Source organism: Mytilus edulis, chromosome 10 (genome assembly GCF_963676685.1).
Source record: "Mytilus edulis chromosome 10, xbMytEdul2.2, whole genome shotgun sequence".
NCBI lineage: Eukaryota > Metazoa > Mollusca > Bivalvia > Mytilida > Mytilidae > Mytilus > Mytilus edulis.
In genome coordinates, this window is record NC_092353.1 from 49916967 (window position 1) to 49938050 (window position 21084).

Below are 21084 nucleotides of genomic sequence, written 5' to 3' on the forward strand. Positions count from 1 at the left end.
TGGCTCACACCGAAAAGCAAACTATAAAGGGTCCATATTTGTTTAAGCTAACACACACAACTGCTTTTTATAGGTTCAACAACAACAAATGGAGTAACAACAACAGGTAGGGTGTTGTTTCTAATATTTAAAAAAATGTGTCGATTTTTTAAGATCATAACCATAAATTGCATTGAATACACGTGTTCCCACGTGTTAGAAAACACATTTTCGGTAAAACACAATAAAAATATTGCACGAACCCGAAATTGTAAATTTACAAATATTGATGAATTAAATGTCTCGTTAATTCTCGCTGTACCTTATCACTTATATAGCAAAATGATGTTGAGCGAAAGAAAGATAGCGTCCACCATTTCATAAGCGAGGATGTTTTTTGGGGAAAAAATTGAAAATCTTTTGCACAGCGATGTTTGATATAAAAGCATAAGACGAGACTTCGAGGTTACGTTGAAATTGAGGGGGTTCTTTTCCTGATAACAATGGATAAAACAAACTATCCGTGCCGAGCAATCATTTTTGCGCATCAAAACATAATTAATGTATACGATATTAATAGTGCAACGAAAACAATATATCATAAAGTATATACATTTTCATAGTGACCCTTCTGATTCAGAAACACGCAATTTTTGCTTATATTATTCTGTCTCCTTAAATGACCATATATTATGGAAGCATCTGAGCCCGTAAAAGCAACAAGTTTCGTTAACCCGTTATCAATACCAAGATAAAGGGTCATCGTGATCATCGTAGTTCAAAATGATAATGTCACATCGATAGCATGATTCATATATTGCAAAAGGTTAAAACCAAATTCATTAGCATGGCACTGTGGTGCAATAGCATAACGAAAGACTTAAAATCTGCTGGAAAGGGTTTGATTCTCAATTTAATTTTATTGAATTATCAAAAAGACACAGCACGTGACACAAAATAAATAAAATAACAAAAAGACAAAACAAAAAGGAGAAAAGACGCAACGTACTGATCTACGAGTAGTTCTCACACAATGCCAAATCAAAGCAAAATAACAACTAATAAATAAATCATTTTTTTCTAAGATTTTTTTATCGATCAATGCACATCCAACAGATGTAGTGTAAAGACTTCATAAACAGTCTGAGAAATTATTACATTATGTTATTCTAAAATACAAGTATCGTCAGGATGTTTATTTTAAGAAACACAACATGCGTTTTATAGGTTCAACGAAGATAACAGTTGATGGTACAACAACAGGTAGGGTCTTGTTCATTTATGTAAAAATTATGTACTTTGAGTATGGCAAAGATATAAATTATATAAAATATACATGTTAACACCGCTTAGAGAGATCAACAGTAGGGAAATATCGTTCGAAAATATTCTTCTCGTGTTCTTGCAAAGATATAAGTGTTCTCTTTAATGCAATGGTCAACGTAAACATTTGATACATAAAAGTCTTTGCAGTTTCGTTTTTCTCTGCGTTACCTTTTCTTTTAACATCACAATTATAAATCGAACAAACAAACATTTCTGTAAAAAGATTACCAAAATGTGAGCCAAAAAGAAAGCATAAAGATTATTCTACCGAAAGTAATGATAGCATCAGCCAGATGTAGGACACTCTTTAAAAAAAACCCGGAGGTTTCAGCGATCTTCAAATCCAACTTCATAATTAACTTGGCTTTCTAAGTTTTGATTCTGGCGAAATTTATGAGTTTTATGTAGACTCGTCGTTCGTACTAAATTATACGACTGGTATCGTGCGTACTAAATTATACGAATGGTATCTTGCGTACAAAATTGTTCGACTGGTATCGTACGTACTAAATTATACGACTGGTATCTTGCGTACTAAATTATAAGGCTGGTATCGTGCGTACTAAATTATACGACTGGTATCTTGCGTACTAAATTATAAGGCTGGTATCGTGCGTACTAAATTATAACACTGGTATCATGCGTACTAAATTATACGACTGGTATCGTTTGTACTAAATTATACGACTGGTATCATGCGTACTAAATTATACGACTGGTATCGTGCGTCCTAAATTATACGACTGGTATCATGCGTACTAAATTATAAGGCTGGTATCGTGAGTACTAAATTATACGACTGGTATCATTGATAAGGTCAACACTTAAAGTTTGAGCATTAATGAAATTTTACGTCTAATAATTAATATATATAAAACATTTGAACTGCACTATACACATATATATTATTCATATACACCGGCACTATATATACACACACAAATATTATTCTTTGTATCTGGTATCTACGAAGGAATATATATTTACACATATAATTTTAATTTTAAAAAAAATGCACCTTTCTCGTTTTACAGCCAAACAAATAACGGTTTCAAGCACAAACGATACCACCGTGTCTCAAACGTCTGGCACTACCGTTTTAAGCACCGAAGGTACAACTGTCTCACAGACTACTGGCACTACAGTCGATACAACAACAGGCACAATTCAAAGTACAACCTCGCCAGCGACCAGCACAGAAGGTACAACCGTGTCTCAGATTACTGGCACTACAGTATCAAGCACCAAAAGTACCACTGTCTCACAAACTACTGGAACTACAGTCGATACAACAACAGGCACAATTCAAAGTACAACCTCGCCAGTGACCAGCACAGAAGGTACAACCGTGTCTCAGACTACTGGCACTACAGTATCAAGCACCGAAGGTACCACTGTCTCACAAACTACTGGAACTACAGCTGAGACAACGACAGGCACAATTGCAACTACCACCTCACCTGTGACCAGCACCGAAGGAACAACCGTGTCTCAAACGTCTGGCACTACCGTTTCAAGCACCGAAGGTATAACTGTCTCACAGACTACTGGCACTACAGCTGAGACAACGACAGGCACAATTGCAACTACAACCTCGCCTGTGACCAGCACCGTAGGAACAACCGTGTCTCAAACGTCTGGCACTACCGTTTCAAGCACCGAAGGTACAACTGTCTCACAGACTACTGGCACTACAGTCGATACAACAACAGGCACAATTCAAAGTACAACCTCGCCAGTGACCAGCACAGAAGGTACAACCGTGTCTCAGACTACTGGCACTACCGTTTCAAGCACCGAAGATACAACTGTCTCACAGACTACTGGCACTACAGTCGATACAACAACAGGCACAATTCAAAGTACAATCTCGCCAGTGACCAGCACAGAAGGTACAACCGTGTCTCAGACTACTGGCACTACAGTATCAAGCACCGAAGGTACCACTGTCTCACAAACTACTGGAACTACAGCTGAGACAACGACAGGCACAATTGCAACTACCACCTCGCCTGTGACAAGCACCGAAGGAACAACCGTGTCTCAAACGTCTGGCACTACCGCTTCAAGCACCGAAGGTACAACTGTCTCACAGACTACTGTTACTACAGTCGATACAACAACAGGCACAATTCAAAGTACAACCTCGCCAGCGACCAGCACAGAAGGTACAACCGTGTCTCAGACTACTGGCACTACAGTATCAAGCACCAAAAGTACCACTGTCTCACAAACTACTGGAACTACAGTCGATACAACAACAGGCACAATTCAAAGTACAACCTCGCCAGTGACCAGCACAGAAGGTACAACCGTGTCTCAGACTACTGGCACTACAGTATCAAGCACCGAAGGTACCACTGTCTCACAAACTACTGGAACTACAGCTGAGACAACGACAGGCACAATTGCAACTACCACCTCACCTGTGACCAGCACCGAAGGAACAACCGTGTCTCAAACGTCTGGCACTACCGTTTCAAGCACCGAAGGTACAACTGTCTCACAGACTACTGGCACTACAGCTGAGACAACGACAGGCACAATTGCAACTACAACCTCGCCTGTGACCAGCACCGAAGGAACAACCGTGTCTCAAACGTCTGGCACTACCGTTTCAAGCACCGAAGGTACCACTGTCTCACAGACTACTGGCACTACAGTCGATACAACAACAGGCACAATTCAAAGTACAACCTCGCCAGTGACCAGCACAGAAGGTACAACCGTGTCTCAGACTACTGGCACTACCGTTTCAAGCACCGAAGATACAACTGTCTCACAGACTACTGGCACTACAGTCGATACAACAACAGGCACAATTCAAAGTACAATCTCGCCAGTGACCAGCACAGAAGGTACAACCGTGTCTCAGACTACTGGCACTACGGTATCAAGCACCGAAGGTACCACTGTCTCACAAACTACTGGAACTACAGCTGAGACAACGACAGGCACAATTGCAACTACCACCTCGCCTGTGACAAGCACCGAAGGAACAACCGTGTCTCAAACGTCTGGCACTACCGCTTCAAGCACCGAAGGTACAACTGTCTCACAGACTACTGTTACTACAGTCGATACAACAACAGGCACAATTCAAAGTACAACCTCGCCAGTGACCAGCACAGAAGGTACAACCGTGTCTCAGACTACTGGCACTACAGTATCAAGCACCGAAGGTACCACTGTCTCACAAACTACTGGAACTACAGCTGAGACAACGACAGGCACAATTGCAACTACCACCTCGCCTGTGACAAGCACCGAAGGAACAACCGTGTCTCAGACTACTGGCACTACCGTTTCAAGCACCGAAGATACAACTGTCTCACAGACTACTGGCACTACAGTCGATACAACAACAGGCACAATTCAAAGTACAACCTCGCCAGTGACCAGCACAGAAGGAACAACCGTGTCTCAGACTACTGGCACTACAGTATCAAGCACCGAAGGTACCACTGTCTCACAAACTACTGGAACTACAGCTGAGACAACGACAGGCACAATTGCAACTACCACCTCGCCTGTGACCAGCACCGAAGGAACAACCGTGTCTCAAACGTCTGGCACTACCGCTTCAAGCACCGAAGGTACAACTGTCTCACAGTCTACTGGTACTACAGTCGATACAACAACAGGCACAATTCAAAGTACAACCTCGCCAGTGACCAGCACAGAAGGTACAACCGTGTCTCAGACTACTGGCACTACAGTATCAAGCCCCGAAGGTACCGTGTCTCAGACTACTGGCACTACCGTTTCAAGCACCGAAGATACAACTGTCTCACAGACTACTGGCACTACAGTCGATACAACAACAGGCACAATTCAAAGTACAACCTCGCCAGTGACCAGCACAGAAGGTACAACCGTGTCTCAAACTACTGGCACTACAGTATCAAGCACCGAAGGTACCACTGTCTCCCAAACTACTGGAACTACAGCTGAGACAACGACAGGCACAATTGCAACTACCACCTCGCCTGTGACCAGCACCAAAGGAACAACCGTGTCTCAAACGTCTGGCACTACAGTATCAAGCACCGAAGGTACCACTGTTTCACAGACTACTGGAACTACAGCTGAGACAACGACAGGTACAGTTGCATCTACCACCTCGCCTGTGACCAGCACCGAAGGAACAACCGTGTCTCAAACGTCTGGCACTACCGTTTCAAGCACCAAATGTACACTTGTCTCACAGACTACTGGCACTACAGTCGATACAACAACAGGCACAATTCAAAGTACAACCTCGCCAGTGACCAGCACAGAAGGTACAACCGTGTCTCAGACTACTGGCACTACAGTATCAAGCACCGAAGGTACCACTGTCTCACAAACTACTGGAACTACAGCTGAGACAACGACAGGCACAATTGCAACTACCACCTCGCCTGTGACCAGCACCGAAGGAACAACCGTGTCTCAAACGTCTGGCACTACCGTTTCAAGCACCGAAGATACAACTGTCTCACAGACTCCTGGCACTACAGTCGATACAACAACAGGCACAATTCAAAGTACAACCACGCCTGTGACCAGCACAGAAGGTACAACCGTGTCTCAAACTACTGGCACTACAGTATCAAGCACCGAAGGTACCACTGTCTCACAAACTACTGGAACTACAGCTGAGACAACGACAGGCACAATTGCAACTACCACCTCGCCTGTGACCAGCACCGAAGGAACAACCGTGTCTCAAACGTCTGGCACTACCGTTTCAAGCACCGAAGGTACAACTGTCTCACAGACTACTGGCACTACAGTCGATACAACAACAGGCACAATTCAAAGTACAACCTCGCCAGTGACCAGCACAGAAGGTACAACCGTGTCTCAGACTACTGGCACTACAGTATCGAGCACCGAAGGTACCACTGTCTCACAAACTACTGGCACTACAGTATCAAGCACCGAAGGTACCACTGTCTCACAAACTACTGGAACTACAGCTGAGACAACGACAGGCACAATTGCAACTACCACCTCGCCTGTGACCAGCACCGAAGGAACAACCGTGTCTCAAACGTCTGGCACTACCGTTTCGAGCACCGAAGGTACAACTGTCTCACAGAATACTGGCACTACAGTCGATACAACAACAGGCACAATTCAAAGTACAACCTCGCCAGTGACTAGCACAGAAGGTACAACCGTGTCTCAGACTACTGGCACTACAGTATCAAGCACCGAAGGTACCACTGTCTCACAAACTACTGGAACTACAGCTGAGACAACGACAGGCACAATTGCAACTACCACCTCGCCTGTGACCAGCACCGAAGGAACAACCGTGTCTCAGACTACTGGCACTACAGTATCAAGCACCGAAGGTACCACTGTCTCACAAACTACTGGAACTACAGCTGAGACAACGACAGGCACAATTGCAACTACCACCTCGCCTGTGACGAGCACCGAAGGAACAACCGTGTCTCAAACGTCTGGCACTACCGCTTCAAGCACCGAAGGTACAACTGTCTCACAGACTACTGGTACTACAGTCGATACAACAACAGGCACAATTCAAAGTACAACCTCGCCAGTGACCAGCACAGAAGGTACAACCGTGTCTCAGACTACTGGCACTACAGTATCAAGCACCGAAGGTATCACTGTCTCACAAACTACTGGAACTACAGCTGAGACAACGACAGGCACAATTGCAACTACCACCTCGCCTGTGACCAGCACCGAAGGAACAACCGTGTCTCAAACGTCTGGCACTACCGTTTCGAGCACCGAAGGTACAACTGTCTCACAGAATACTGGCACTACAGTCGATACAACAACAGGCACAATTCAAAGTACAACCTCGCCAGTGACTAGCACAGAAGGTACAACCGTGTCTCAGTCTACTGGCACTACAGTATCAAGCACCGAAGGTACCACTGTCTCACAAACTACTGGAACTACAGCTGAGACAACGACAGGCACAATTGCAACTACCACCTCGCCTGTGACCAGCATCGAAGGAACAACCGTGTCTCAGACTACTGGCACTACAGTATCAAGCACCGAAGGTACCACTATCTCACAAACTACTGGAACTACAGCTGAGACAACGACAGGCACAATTGCAACTACCACCTCGCCTGTGACAAGCACCGAAGGAACAACCGTGTCTCAAACGTCTGGCACTACCGCTTCAAGCACCGAAGGTACAACTGACTCACAGACTACTGGTACTACAGTCGATACAACAACAGGCACAATTCAAAGTACAACCTCGCCAGTGACCAGCACAGAAGGTACAACCGTGTCTCAGACTACTGGCACTACAGTATCAAGCACCGAAGGTACCACTGTCTCACAAACTACTGGAACTACAGCTGAGACAACGACAGGCACAATTGCAACTACCACCTCGCCTGTGACAAGCACCGAAGGAACAACCGTGTCTCAAACGTCTGGCACTACCGTTTCAAGCACCGAAGGTACAACTATCTCACAGACTACTGGCACTACAGTCGATACAACAACAGGCACAATTCAAAGTACAACCTCGCCAGTGACCAGCACAGAAGGTACAACCGTGTCTCGGACTACTGGCACTACAGTATCAAGCACCGAAGGTACCACTGTCTCACAAACTACTGGAACTACAGCTGAGACAACGACAGGCACAATTGCAACTACCACCTCGCCTGTGACCAGCACCGAAGGAACAACCGTGTCTCAAACTTCTGGCACTACCGTTTCAAGCACCGAAGGTACAACTGTCTCACAGACTACTGGTACTACAGTCGATACAACAACAGGCCCAATTCAAAGTACAACCTCGCCAGTGACCAGCACAGAAGGTACAACCGTGTCTCAGACTACTGGCACTACAGTATCAAGCACCGAAGGTACCACTGTCTCGCAAACTACTGGAACTACAGCTGAGACAACGACAGGCACAATTGCAACTACCACCTCGCCTGTGACCAGTACCGAAGGAACAACCGTGTCTCAAACGTCTGGCACTACCGTTTCAAGCACCGAAGGTACAACTGTCTCACAGACTACTGGCACTACAGTCGATACAACAACAGGCACAATTCAAAGTACAACCTCGCCAGTGACCAGCACAGAAGGTACAACCGTGTCTCAGACTACTGGCACTACAGTATCAAGCACCGAAGGTACCACTGTCTCACAAACTACTGGAACTACAGCTGAGACAACGACAGGCACAATTGCAACTACCACCTCGCCTGTGACCAGCACCGAAGGAACAACCGTGTCTCAAACGTCTGGCACTACCGTTTCAAGCACCGAAGGTACAACTGTCTCACAGACTATTGGCACTACAGTCGATACAACAACAGGCACAATTCAAAGTACAACCTCGCCATTGACCAGCACAGAAGGTACAACCGTGTCTCAGACTACTGGCACTACAGTATCAAGCACCGAAGGTACCACTGTCTCACAAACTACTGGCACTACAGTATCAAGCACCGTAGGTACCACTGTCTCACAAACTACTGCAACTACAGCTGAGACATCGACAGGCACAACTACCACCTCGCCTGTGACCAGCACCGAAGGAACAACCGTGTCTCAAACGTCTGGCACTACCGTTTCAAGCACCGAAGGTACAACTGTCTCACAGACTACTGGCACTACAGTCGATACAACAACAGGCACAATTCAAAGTACAACCTCGCCAGTGACCAGCACAGAAGGTACAACCGTGTCTCAGACTACTGGCACTACAGTATCAAGCACCGAAGGTACCACTGTCTCACAAACTACTGGAACTACAGCTGAGACAACGACAGGCACAATTGCAACTACCACATCGCCTGTAACAAGCACCGAAGGAACAACCGTGTCTCAAACTTCTGGCACTACCGTGTCAAGCACCGACGGTACAACTGTCTCACAGACTACTGGCACTATAGTCGATACAACAACAGGCACAATTCAAAGTACAACCTCGCCAGTGACCAGCACAGAAGGTACAACCGTGTCTCAGACTACTGGCACTACAGTATCAAGCACCGAAGGTACCACTGTCTCACAAACTACTGGAACTACAGCTGAGACAACGACAGGCACAGTTGAAACTACCACCTCGCCTGTGACCAGCACGGAAGGAACAACTGTGTCTCAAACGTCTGGCACTACCGTTTCAAGCACCGAAGGTACAACTGTCTCACAGACTACTGTCACTACAGTCGATACAACAACAGGCACAATTCAAAGTACAACCTCGCCATTGACCAGCACAGAAGGTACAACCGTGTCTCAGACTACTGGCACTACAGTATCAAGCACCGAAGGTACCACTGTCTCACAAACTACTGGAACTACAGCTGAGACAACGACAGGCACAATTGCAACTACCACCTCGCCTGTGACCAGCACCGAAGGAACAACCGTGTCTCAAACTTCTGGCACTACCGTTTCAAGCACCGAAGGTACAACTGTCTCACAGACTACTGGCACTACAGTCGATACAACAACAGGCCCAATTCAAAGTACAACCTCGCCAGTGACCAGCACAGAAGGTACAACCGTGTCTCAGACTACTGGCACTACAGTATCAAGCACCGAAGGTACCACTGTCTCGCAAACTACTGGAACTACAGCTGAGACAACGACAGGCACAATTGCAACTACCACCTCGCCTGTGACCAGTACCGAAGGAACAACCGTGTCTCAAACGTCTGGCACTACCGTTTCAAGCACCGAAGGTACAACTGTCTCACAGACTACTGGCACTACAGTCGATACAACAACAGGCACAATTCAAAGTACAACCTCGCCAGTGACCAGCACAGAAGGTACAACCGTGCCTCAGACTACTGGCACTACAGTATCAAGCACCGAAGGTACCATTGTCTCACAAACTACTGGAACTACAGCTGAGACAACAACAGGCATAATTGTACCTACCACCTCCCCTGTGACCAGCACCAAAGGAACAACCGTGTCTCAAACGTCTGGCACTACCGTTTCAAGCACCGAAGGTACAACTGTCTCACAGACTACTGGCACTACAGTCGATACAACAACAGGCACAATTCAAAGTACAACCTCGCCAGTGACCAGCACAGAAGGTACAACCGTGTCTCAGACTACTGGCACTACAGTATCAAGCACCGAAGGTACCACTGTCTCACAAACTTCTGGAACTACAGCTGAGACAACGACAGGCACAATTGCAACTACCACCTCGCCTGTGACCAGCACCGAAGGAACAACCGTGTCTCAAACGTCTGGCACTACCGTTTCAAGCACCGAAGGTACAACTGTCTCACAGACTACTGGCACTACAGTCGATACAACAACAGGCACAATTCAAAGTACAACCTCGCCAGTGACTAGCACAGAAGGTACAACCGTGTCTCAGACTACTGGCACTACAGTATCAAGCACCGAAGGTACCACTGTCTCACAAACTACAGGAACTACAGCTGAGACAACGACAGGCACAATTGCAACTACCACTTCGCCTGTGACCAGCACCGAAGGAACAACTGTGTCTCAAACGTCTGGCACTACCGTTTCAAGCACCGAAGGTACAACTATCTCACAGACTACTGGCACTACAGTCGATACAACAACAGGCACAATTCAAAGTACAACCTCGCCAGTGACCAGCACAGAAGGTACAACCGTGTCTCAGACTACTGGCACTACAGTATCAAGCACCGAAGGTACCACTGTCTCACAAACTACTGGAACTACAGCTGAGACAACGACAGGGACAATTGCAACTACCACCTCGCCTGTAACCAGCACCGAAGGAACAACCGTGTCTCAAACTTCTGGCACTACCGTTTCAAGCACCGAAGGTACAACTGTCTCACAGACTACTGGCACTACAGTCGATACAACAACAGGCCCAATTCAAAGTACAACCTCGCCAGTGACCAGCACAGAAGGTACAACCGTGTCTCAGACTACTGGCACTACAGTATCAAGCACCGAAGGTACCACTGTCTCGCAAACTACTGGAACTACAGCTGAGACAACGACAGGCACAATTGCAACTACCACCTCGCCTGTGACCAGCACCGAAGGAACAACCGTGTTTCAAACGTCTGGCACTACCGTTTCAAGCACCGAAGGTACAACTGTCTCACAGACTACTGGCACTACAGTCGATACAACAACACGCACAATTCAAAGTACAACCTCGCCAGTGACCAGCACAGAAGGTACAACCGTGTCTCAGACTACTGGCACTACAGTATCAAGCACCGAAGGTACCACTGTCTCACAAACTACTGGAACTACAGCTGAGGCAACGACAGGCACAATTGCAACTACCACCTCGCCTGTGACCAGCACCGAAGGAACAACCGTGTCTCAAACGTCTGGCACTACCGTTTCAAGCACCGAAGGTACAACTGTCTCACAGACTACTGGCACTACAGTCGATACAACAACAGGCACAATTCAAAGTACAACCTCGCCATTGACCAGCACAGAAGGTACAACCGTGTCTCAGACTACTGGCACTACAGTATCAAGCACCGAAGGTACCACTGTCTCACAAACTACTGGCACTACAGTATCAAGCACCGTAGGTACCACTGTCTCACAAACTACAGGAACTACAGCTGAGACAACGACAGGCACAATTGCAACTACCACCTCGCCTGTGACCAGCACCGAAGGAACAACCGTGTCTCAAACGTCTGGCACTACCGTTTCAAGCACCGAAGGTACAACTGTCTCACAGACTACTGGCACTACAGTCGATACAACAACAGGCACAATTCAAAGTACAACCTCGCCAGTGACTAGCACAGAAGGTACAACCGTGTCTCAGACTGCTGGCACTACAGTATCAAGCACCGAAGGTACCACTGTCTCACAAACTACAGGAACTACAGCTGAGACAACGACAGGCACAATTGCAACTACCACCTTGCCTGTGACCAGCACCAAAGGAACAACTGTGTCTCAAACGTCTGGCACTACCGTTTCAAGCACCGAAGGTACAACTGTCTCACAGACTACTGGCACTACAGTCGATACAACAACAGGCACAATTCAAAGTACAACCTCGCCAGTGACCAGCACAGAAGGTACAACCGTGTCTCAGACTACTGGCACTACAGTATCAAGCACCGAAGGTACCACTGTCTCAAAAACTACTGACACTACAGCTGAGACAACGACAGGCACAATTGCAACTACCACCTCGCCTGTGACCAGCACCGAAGGAACAACCGTGTCTCAAACTTCTGGCACTACCGTTTCAAGCACCGAAGGTACAACTGTCTCACAGACTACTGGCACTACAGTCGATACAACAACAGGCCCAATTCAAAGTACAACCTCGCCAGTGACCAGCACAGAACGTACAACCGTGTCTCAGACTACTGGCACTACAGTATCAAGCACCGAAGGTACCACTGTCTCGCAAACTACTGGAACTACAGCTGAGACAACGACAGGCACAATTGCAACTACCACCTCGCCTGTGACCAGCACCGAAGGAACAACCGTGTCTCAAACGTCTGGCACTACCGTTTCAAGCACCGAAGGTACAACTGTCTCACAGACTACTGGCACTACAGTCGATACAACAACAGGCACAATTCAAAGTACAACCTCGCCAGTGACCAGCACAGAAGGTACAACCGTGTCTCAGACTACTGGCACTACAGTATCAAGCACCGAAGGTACCACTGTCTCACAAACTACTGGAACTACAGCTGAGACAACGACAGGCACAATTGCAACTACCACCTCGCCTGTGACCAGCACCGAAGGAACAACCGTGTCTCAAACGTCTGGCACTACCGTTTCAAGCACCGAAGGTACAACTGTCTCACAGACTATTGGCACTACAGTCGATACAACAACAGGCACAATTCAAAGTACAACCTCGCCATTGACCAGCACAGAAGGTACAAGCGTGTCTCAGACTACTGGCACTCCAGTATCAAGCACCGAAGGTACCACTGTCTCACAAACTACTGGCACTACAGTATCAAGCACCGTAGGTACCACTGTCTCACAAACTACTGGAACTACAGCTGAGACATCGACAGGCACAACTACCACCTCGCCTGTGACCAGCACCGAAGGAACAACCGTGTCTCAAACGTCTGGCACTACCGTTTCAAGCACCGAAGGTACAACTGTCTCACAGACTACTGGCACTACAGTCGATACAACAACAGGCACAATTCAAAGTACAACCTCGCCAGTGACCAGCACAGAAGGTACAACCGTGTCTCAGACTACTGGCACTACAGTATCAAGCACCGAAGGTACCACTGTCTCACAAACTACTGGAACTACAGCTGAGACAACGACAGGCACAATTGCAACTACCACCTCGCCTGTAACCAGCACCGAAGGAACAACCGTGTCTCAAACTTCTGGCACTACCGTTTCAAGCACCGAAGGTACAACTGTCTCACAGACTACTGGCACTACAGTCGCTACAACAACAGGCACAATTCAAAGTACAACCTCGCCAGTGACCAGCACAGAAGGTACAACCGTGTCTCAGACTACTGGCACTATAGTATCAAGCACCGAAGGTACCACTTTCTCACAAACTACTGGAACTACAGCTGAGACAACGACAGGCACAGTTGCAACTACCACCTCGCCTGTGACCAGCACCGAAGGAACAACTGTGTCTCAAACGTCTGGCACTACCGTTTCAAGCACCGAAGGTACAACTGTCTCACAGACTACTGGCACTACAGTCGATACAACAACAGGCCCAATTCAAAGTACAACCTCGCCATTGACCAGCACAGAAGGTACAACCGTGTCTCAGACTACTGGCACTACAGTATCAAGCACCGAAGGTACCACTGTCTCACAAACTACTGGAACTACAGCTGAGACAACGACAGGCACAATTGCAACTACCACCTCGCCTGTGACCAGCACCGAAGGAACAACCGTGTCTCAAACTTCTGGCACTACCGTTTCAAGCACCGAAGGTACAACTGTCTCACAGACTACTGGCACTACAGTCGATACAACAACAGGTCCAATTCAAAGTACAACCTCGCCAGTGACCAGCACAGAAGGTACAACCGTGTCTCAGACTACTGGCACTACAGTATCAAGCACCGAAGGTACCACTGTCTCACAAACTACTGGAACTACAGCTGAGACAACGACAGGGACAATTGCAACTACCACCTCGCCTGTAACCAGCACCGAAGGAACAACCGTGTCTCAAACTTCTGGCACTACCGTTTCAAGCACCGAAGGTACAACTGTCTCACAGACTACTGGCACTACAGTCGATACAACAACAGGCCCAATTCAAAGTACAACCTCGCCAGTGACCAGCACAGAAGGTACAACCGTGTCTCAGACTACTGGCACTACAGTATCAAGCACCGAAGGTACCACTGTCTCGCAAACTACTGGAACTACAGCTGAGACAACGACAGGCACAATTGCAACTACCACCTCGCCTGTGACCAGCACCGAAGGAACAACCGTGTTTCAAACGTCTGGCACTACCGTTTCAAGCACCGAAGGTACAACTGTCTCACAGACTACTGGCACTACAGTCGATACAACAACACGCACAATTCAAAGTACAACCTCGCCAGTGACCAGCACAGAAGGTACAACCGTGTCTCAGACTACTGGCACTACAGTATCAAGCACCGAAGGTACCACTGTCTCACAAACTACTGGAACTACAGTATCAAGCACCGTAGGTACCACTGTCTCACAAACTACAGGAACTACAGCTGAGACAACGACAGGCACAATTGCAACTACCACCTCGCCTGTGACCAGCACCGAAGGAACAACCGTGTCTCAAACGTCTGGCACTACCGTTTCAAGCACAGAAGGTACAACTGTCTCACAGACTACTGGCACTACAGTCGATACAACAACAGGCACAATTCAAAGTACAACCTCGCCAGTGACTAGCACAGAAGGTACAACCGTGTCTCAGACTACTGGCACTACAGTATCAAGCACAAAAGGTACCACTGTCTCACAAACTACAGGAACTTCAGCTGAGACAACGACAGGCACAATTGCAACTACCACCTTGCCTGTGACCAGCACCAAAGGAACAACTGTGTCTCAAACGTCTGGCACTACCGTTTCAAGCACCGAAGGTACAACTGTCTCACAGACTGCTGGCACTACAGTCGATACAACAACAGGCACAATTCAAAGTACAACCTCGCCAGTGACCAGCACAGAAGGTACAACCGTGTCTCAGACTACTGGCACTACAGTATCAAGCACCGAAGGTACCACTGTCTCACAAACTACTGACACTACAGCTGAGACAACGACAGGCACAATTGCAACTACCACCTCGCCTGTGACCAGCACCGAAGGAACAACCGTGTCTCAAACTTCTGGCACTACCGTTTCAAGCACCGAAGGTACAACTGTCTCACAGACTACTGGCACTACAGTCGATACAACAACAGGCCCAATTCAAAGTACAACCTCGCCAGTGACCAGCACAGAACGTACAACCGTGTCTCAGACTACTGGCACTACAGTATCAAGCACCGAAGGTACCACTGTCTCACAAACTACTGGAACTACAGTATCAAGCACCGTAGGTACCACTGTCTCACAAACTACAGGAACTACAGCTGAGATAACGACAGGCACAATTGCAACTACCACCTCGCCTGTGACCAGCACCGAAGGAACAACCGTGTCTCAAACGTCTGGCACTACCGTTTCAAGCACCGAAGGTACAACTGTCTCACAGACTACTGGCACTACAGTCGATACAACAACAGGCACAATTCAAAGTACAACCTCGCCAGTGACTAGCACAGAAGGTACAACCGTGTCTCAGACTACTGGCACTACAGTATCAAGCACCGAAGGTACCACTGTCTCACAAACTACAGGAACTACAGCTGAGACAACGACAGGCACAATTGCAACTACCACCTTGCCTGTGACCAGCACCAAAGGAACAACTGTGTCTCAAACGTCTGGCACTACCGTTTCAAGCACCGAAGGTACAACTGTCTCACAGACTACTGGCACTACAGTCGATACAACAACAGGCACAATTCAAAGTACAACCTCGCCAGTGACCAGCACAGAAGGTACAACCGTGTCTCAGACTACTGGCACTACAGTATCAAGCACCGAAGGTACCACTGTCTCACAAACTACTGACACTACAGCTGAGACAACGACAGGCACAATTGCAACTACCACCTCGCCTGTGACCAGCACCGAAGGAACAACCGTGTCTCAAACTTCTGGCACTACCGTTTCAAGCACCGAAGGTACAACTGTCTCACAGACTACTGGCACTACAGTCGATACAACAACAGGCCCAATTCAAAGTACAACCTCGCCAGTAACCAGCACAGAACGTACAACCGTGTCTCAGACTACTGGCACTACAGTATCAAGCACCGAAGGTACCACTGTCTCGCAAACTACTGGAACTACAGCTGAGACAACGACAGGCACAATTGCAACTACCACCTCGCCTGTGACCAGCACCGAAGGAACAACCGTGTCTCAAACGTCTGGCACTACCGTTTCAAGCACCGAAGGTACAACTGTCTCACAGACTACTGGCACTACAGTCGATACAACAACAGGCACAATTCAAAGTACAACCTCGCCAGTGACCAGCACAGAAGGTACAACCGTGTCTCAGACTACTGGCACTACAGTATCAAGCACCGAAGGTACCACTGTCTCACAAACTACTGGAACTACAGCTGAGACAACGACAGGCACAATTGCAACTACCACCTCGCCTGTGACCAGCACCGAAGGAACAACCGTGTTTCAAACGTCTGGCACTACCGTTTCAAGCACCGAAGGTACAACTGTCTCACAGACTACTGGCACTACAGTCGATACAACAACACGCACAATTCAAAGTACAACCTCGCCAGTGACCAGCACAGAAGGTACAACCGTGTCTCAGACTACTGGCACTACAGTATCAAGCACCGAAGGTACCACTGTCTCACAAACTACTGGAACTACAGTATCAAGCACCGTAGGTACCACTGTCTCACAAACTACAGGAACTACAGCTGAGACAACGACAGGCACAATTGCAACTACCACCTCGCCTGTGACCAGCACCGAAGGAACAACCGTGTCTCAAACGTCTGGCACTACCGTTTCAAGCACCGAAGGTACAACTGTCTCACAGACTACTGGCACTACAGTCGATACAACAACAGGCACAATTCAAAGTACAACCTCGCCAGTGACTAGCACAGAAGGTACAACCGTGTCTCAGACTACTGGCACTACAGTATCAAGCACCGAAGGTACCACTGTCTCACAAACTACAGGAACTACAGCTGAGACAACGACAGGCACAATTGCAACTACCACCTTGCCTGTGACCAGCACCAAAGGAACAACTGTGTCTCAAACGTCTGGCACTACCGTTTCAAGCACCGAAGGTACAACTGTCTCACAGACTACTGGCACTACAGTCGATACAACAACAGGCACAATTCAAAGTACAACCTCGCCAGTGACCAGCACAGAAGGTACAACCGTGTCTCAGACTACTGGCACTACAGTATCAAGCACCGAAGGTACCACTGTCTCACAAACTACTGACACTACAGCTGAGACAACGACAGGCACAATTGCAACTACCACCTCGCCTGTGACCAGCACCGAAGGAACAACCGTGTCTCAAACTTCTGGCACTACCGTTTCAAGCACCGAAGGTACAACTGTCTCACAGACTACTGGCACTACAGTCGATACAACAACAGGCCCAATTCAAAGTACAACCTCGCCAGTGACCAGCACAGAACGTACAACCGTGTCTCAGACTACTGGCACTACAGTATCAAGCACCGAAGGTACCACTGTCTCACAAACTACTGGAACTACAGTATCAAGCACCGTAGGTACCACTGTCTCACAAACTACAGGAACTACAGCTGAGATAACGACAGGCACAATTGCAACTACCACCTCGCCTGTGACCAGCACCGAAGGAACAACCGTGTCTCAAACGTCTGGCACTACCGTTTCAAGCACCGAAGGTACAACTGTCTCACAGACTACTGGCACTACAGTCGATACAACAACAGGCACAATTCAAAGTACAACCTCGCCAGTGACTAGCACAGAAGGTACAACCGTGTCTCAGACTACTGGCACTACAGTATCAAGCACCGAAGGTACCACTGTCTCACAAACTACAGGAACTACAGCTGAGACAACGACAGGCACAATTGCAACTACCACCTTGCCTGTGACCAGCACCAAAGGAACAACTGTGTCTCAAACGTCTGGCACTACCGTTTCAAGCACCGAAGGTACAACTGTCTCACAGACTACTGGCACTACAGTCGATACAACAACAGGCACAATTCAAAGTACAACCTCGCCAGTGACCAGCACAGAAGGTACAACCGTGTCTCAGACTACTGGCACTACAGTATCAAGCACCGAAGGTACCACTGTCTCACAAACTACTGACACTACAGCTGAGACAACGACAGGCACAATTGCAACTACCACCTCGCCTGTGACCAGCACCGAAGGAACAACCGTGTCTCAAACTTCTGGCACTACCGTTTCAAGCACCGAAGGTACAACTGTCTCACAGACTACTGGCACTACAGTCGATACAACAACAGGCACAATTCAAAGTACAACCTCGCCAGTGACCAGCACAGAAGGTACAACCGTGTCTCAGACTACTGGCACTACAGTATCAAGCACCGAAGGTACCACTGTCTCACAAACTACTGGAACTACAGCTGAGACAACGACAGGCACAATTGCAACTACCACCTCGCCTGTGACCAGCACCGAAGGAACAACCGTGTTTCAAACGTCTGGCACTACCGTTTCAAGCACCGAAGGTACAACTGTCTCACAGACTACTGGCACTACAGTCGATACAACAACACGCACAATTCAAAGTACAACCTCGCCAGTGACCAGCACAGAAGGTACAACCGTGTCTCAGACTACTGGCACTACAGTATCAAGCACCGAAGGTACCACTGTCTCACAAACTACTGGAACTACAGTATCAAGCACCGTAGGTACCACTGTCTCACAAACTACAGGAACTACAGCTGAGACAACGACAGGCACAATTGCAACTACCACCTCGCCTGTGACCAGCACCGAAGGAACAACCGTGTCTCAAACGTCTGGCACTACCGTTTCAAGCACCGAAGGTACAACTGTCTCACAGACTACTGGCACTACAGTCGATACAACAACAGGCACAATTCAAAGTACAACCTCGCCAGTGACTAGCACAGAAGGTACAACCGTGTCTCAGACTACTGGCACTACAGTATCAAGCACCGAAGGTACCACTGTCTCACAAACTACAGGAACTACAGCTGAGACAACGACAGGCACAATTGCAACTACCACCTTGCCTGTGACCAGCACCAAAGGAACAACTGTGTCTCAAACGTCTGGCACTACCGTTTCAAGCACCGAAGGTACAACTGTCTCACAGACTACTGGCACTACAGTCGATACAACAACAGGCACAATTCAAAGTACAACCTCGCCAGTGACCAGCACAGAAGGTACAACCGTGTCTCAGACTACTGGCACTACAGTATCAAGCACCGAAGGTACCACTGTCTCACAAACTACTGACACTACAGCTGAGACAACGACAGGCACAATTGCAACTACCACCTCGCCTGTGACCAGCACCGAAGGAACAACCGTGTCTCAAACTTCTGGCACTACCGTTTCAAGCACCGAAGGTACAACTGTCTCACAGACTACTGGCACTACAGTCGATACAACAACAGGCCCAATTCAAAGTACAACCTCGCCAGTGACCAGCACAGAACGTACAACCGTGTCTCAGACTACTGGCACTACAGTATCAAGCACCGAAGGTACCACTGTCTCGCAAACTACTGGAACTACAGCTGAGACAACGACAGGCACAATTGCAACTACCACCTCGCCTGTGACCAGCACCGAAGGAACAACCGTGTCTCAAACGTCTGGCACTACCGTTTCAAGCACCGAAGGTACAACTGTCTCACAGACTACTGGCACTACAGTCGATACAACAACAGGCACAATTCAAAGTACAACCTCGCCAGTGACCAGCACAGAAGGTACAACCGTGTCTCAGACTACTGGCACTACAGTATCAAGCACCGAAGGTACCACTGTCTCACAAACTACTGGAACTACAGCTGAGACAACGACAGGCACAATTGCAACTACCACCTCGCCTGTGACCAGCACCGAAGGAACAACCGTGTCTCAAACGTCTGGCACTACCGTTTCAAGCACCGAAGGTACAACTGTCTCACAGACTATTGGCACTACAGTCGATACAACAACAGGCACAATTCAAAGTACAACCTCGCCATTGACCAGCACAGAAGGTACAACCGTGTCTCAGACTACTGGCACTACAGTATCAAGCACCGAAGGTACCACTGTCTCACAAACTACTGGCACTACAGTATCAAGCACCGTAGGTACCACTGTCTCACAAACTACTGGAACTACAGCTGAGACATCGACAGGCACAACTACCACCTCGCCTGTGACCAGCACCGAAGGAACAACCGTGTCTCAAACGTCTGGCACTACCGTTTCAAGCACCGAAGGTACAACTGTCTCACAGACTACTGGCACTACAGTCGATACAACAACAGGCACAATTCAAAGTACAACCTCGCCAGTGACCAGCACAGAAGGTACAACCGTGTCTCAGACTACTGGCACTACAGTATCAAGCACCGAAGGTACCACTGTCTCACAAACTACTGGAACTACAGCTGAGACAACGACAGGCACAATTGCAACTACCACCTCGCCTGTAACCAG

The 21084-nt window shown here is 47.9% G+C and overlaps 1 protein-coding gene across 2 annotated transcripts in view; it reads left to right on the plus strand.

The window, feature by feature from the left end:
• Nucleotides 1–1341, plus strand: part of LOC139492473 (integumentary mucin C.1-like) — an 85335-nt gene extending 83994 nt beyond the window's left edge. The window contains exons 8-9 of one of the 2 annotated variants that reach the window (XM_071280653.1): nucleotides 74–106; nucleotides 1207–1341. In XM_071280653.1, the coding sequence (XP_071136754.1) occupies nucleotides 74–106; nucleotides 1207–1322 (149 nt within the window). In that variant the 3' untranslated portion in view covers nucleotides 1323–1341. Of the gene's footprint in view, nucleotides 1–73; nucleotides 948–1206 lie in introns of those variants that run through there. The other variant, XM_071280652.1, reaches the window with a different exon arrangement.
• The last annotated feature ends 19743 nt before the right edge of the window (nucleotides 1342–21084 follow it).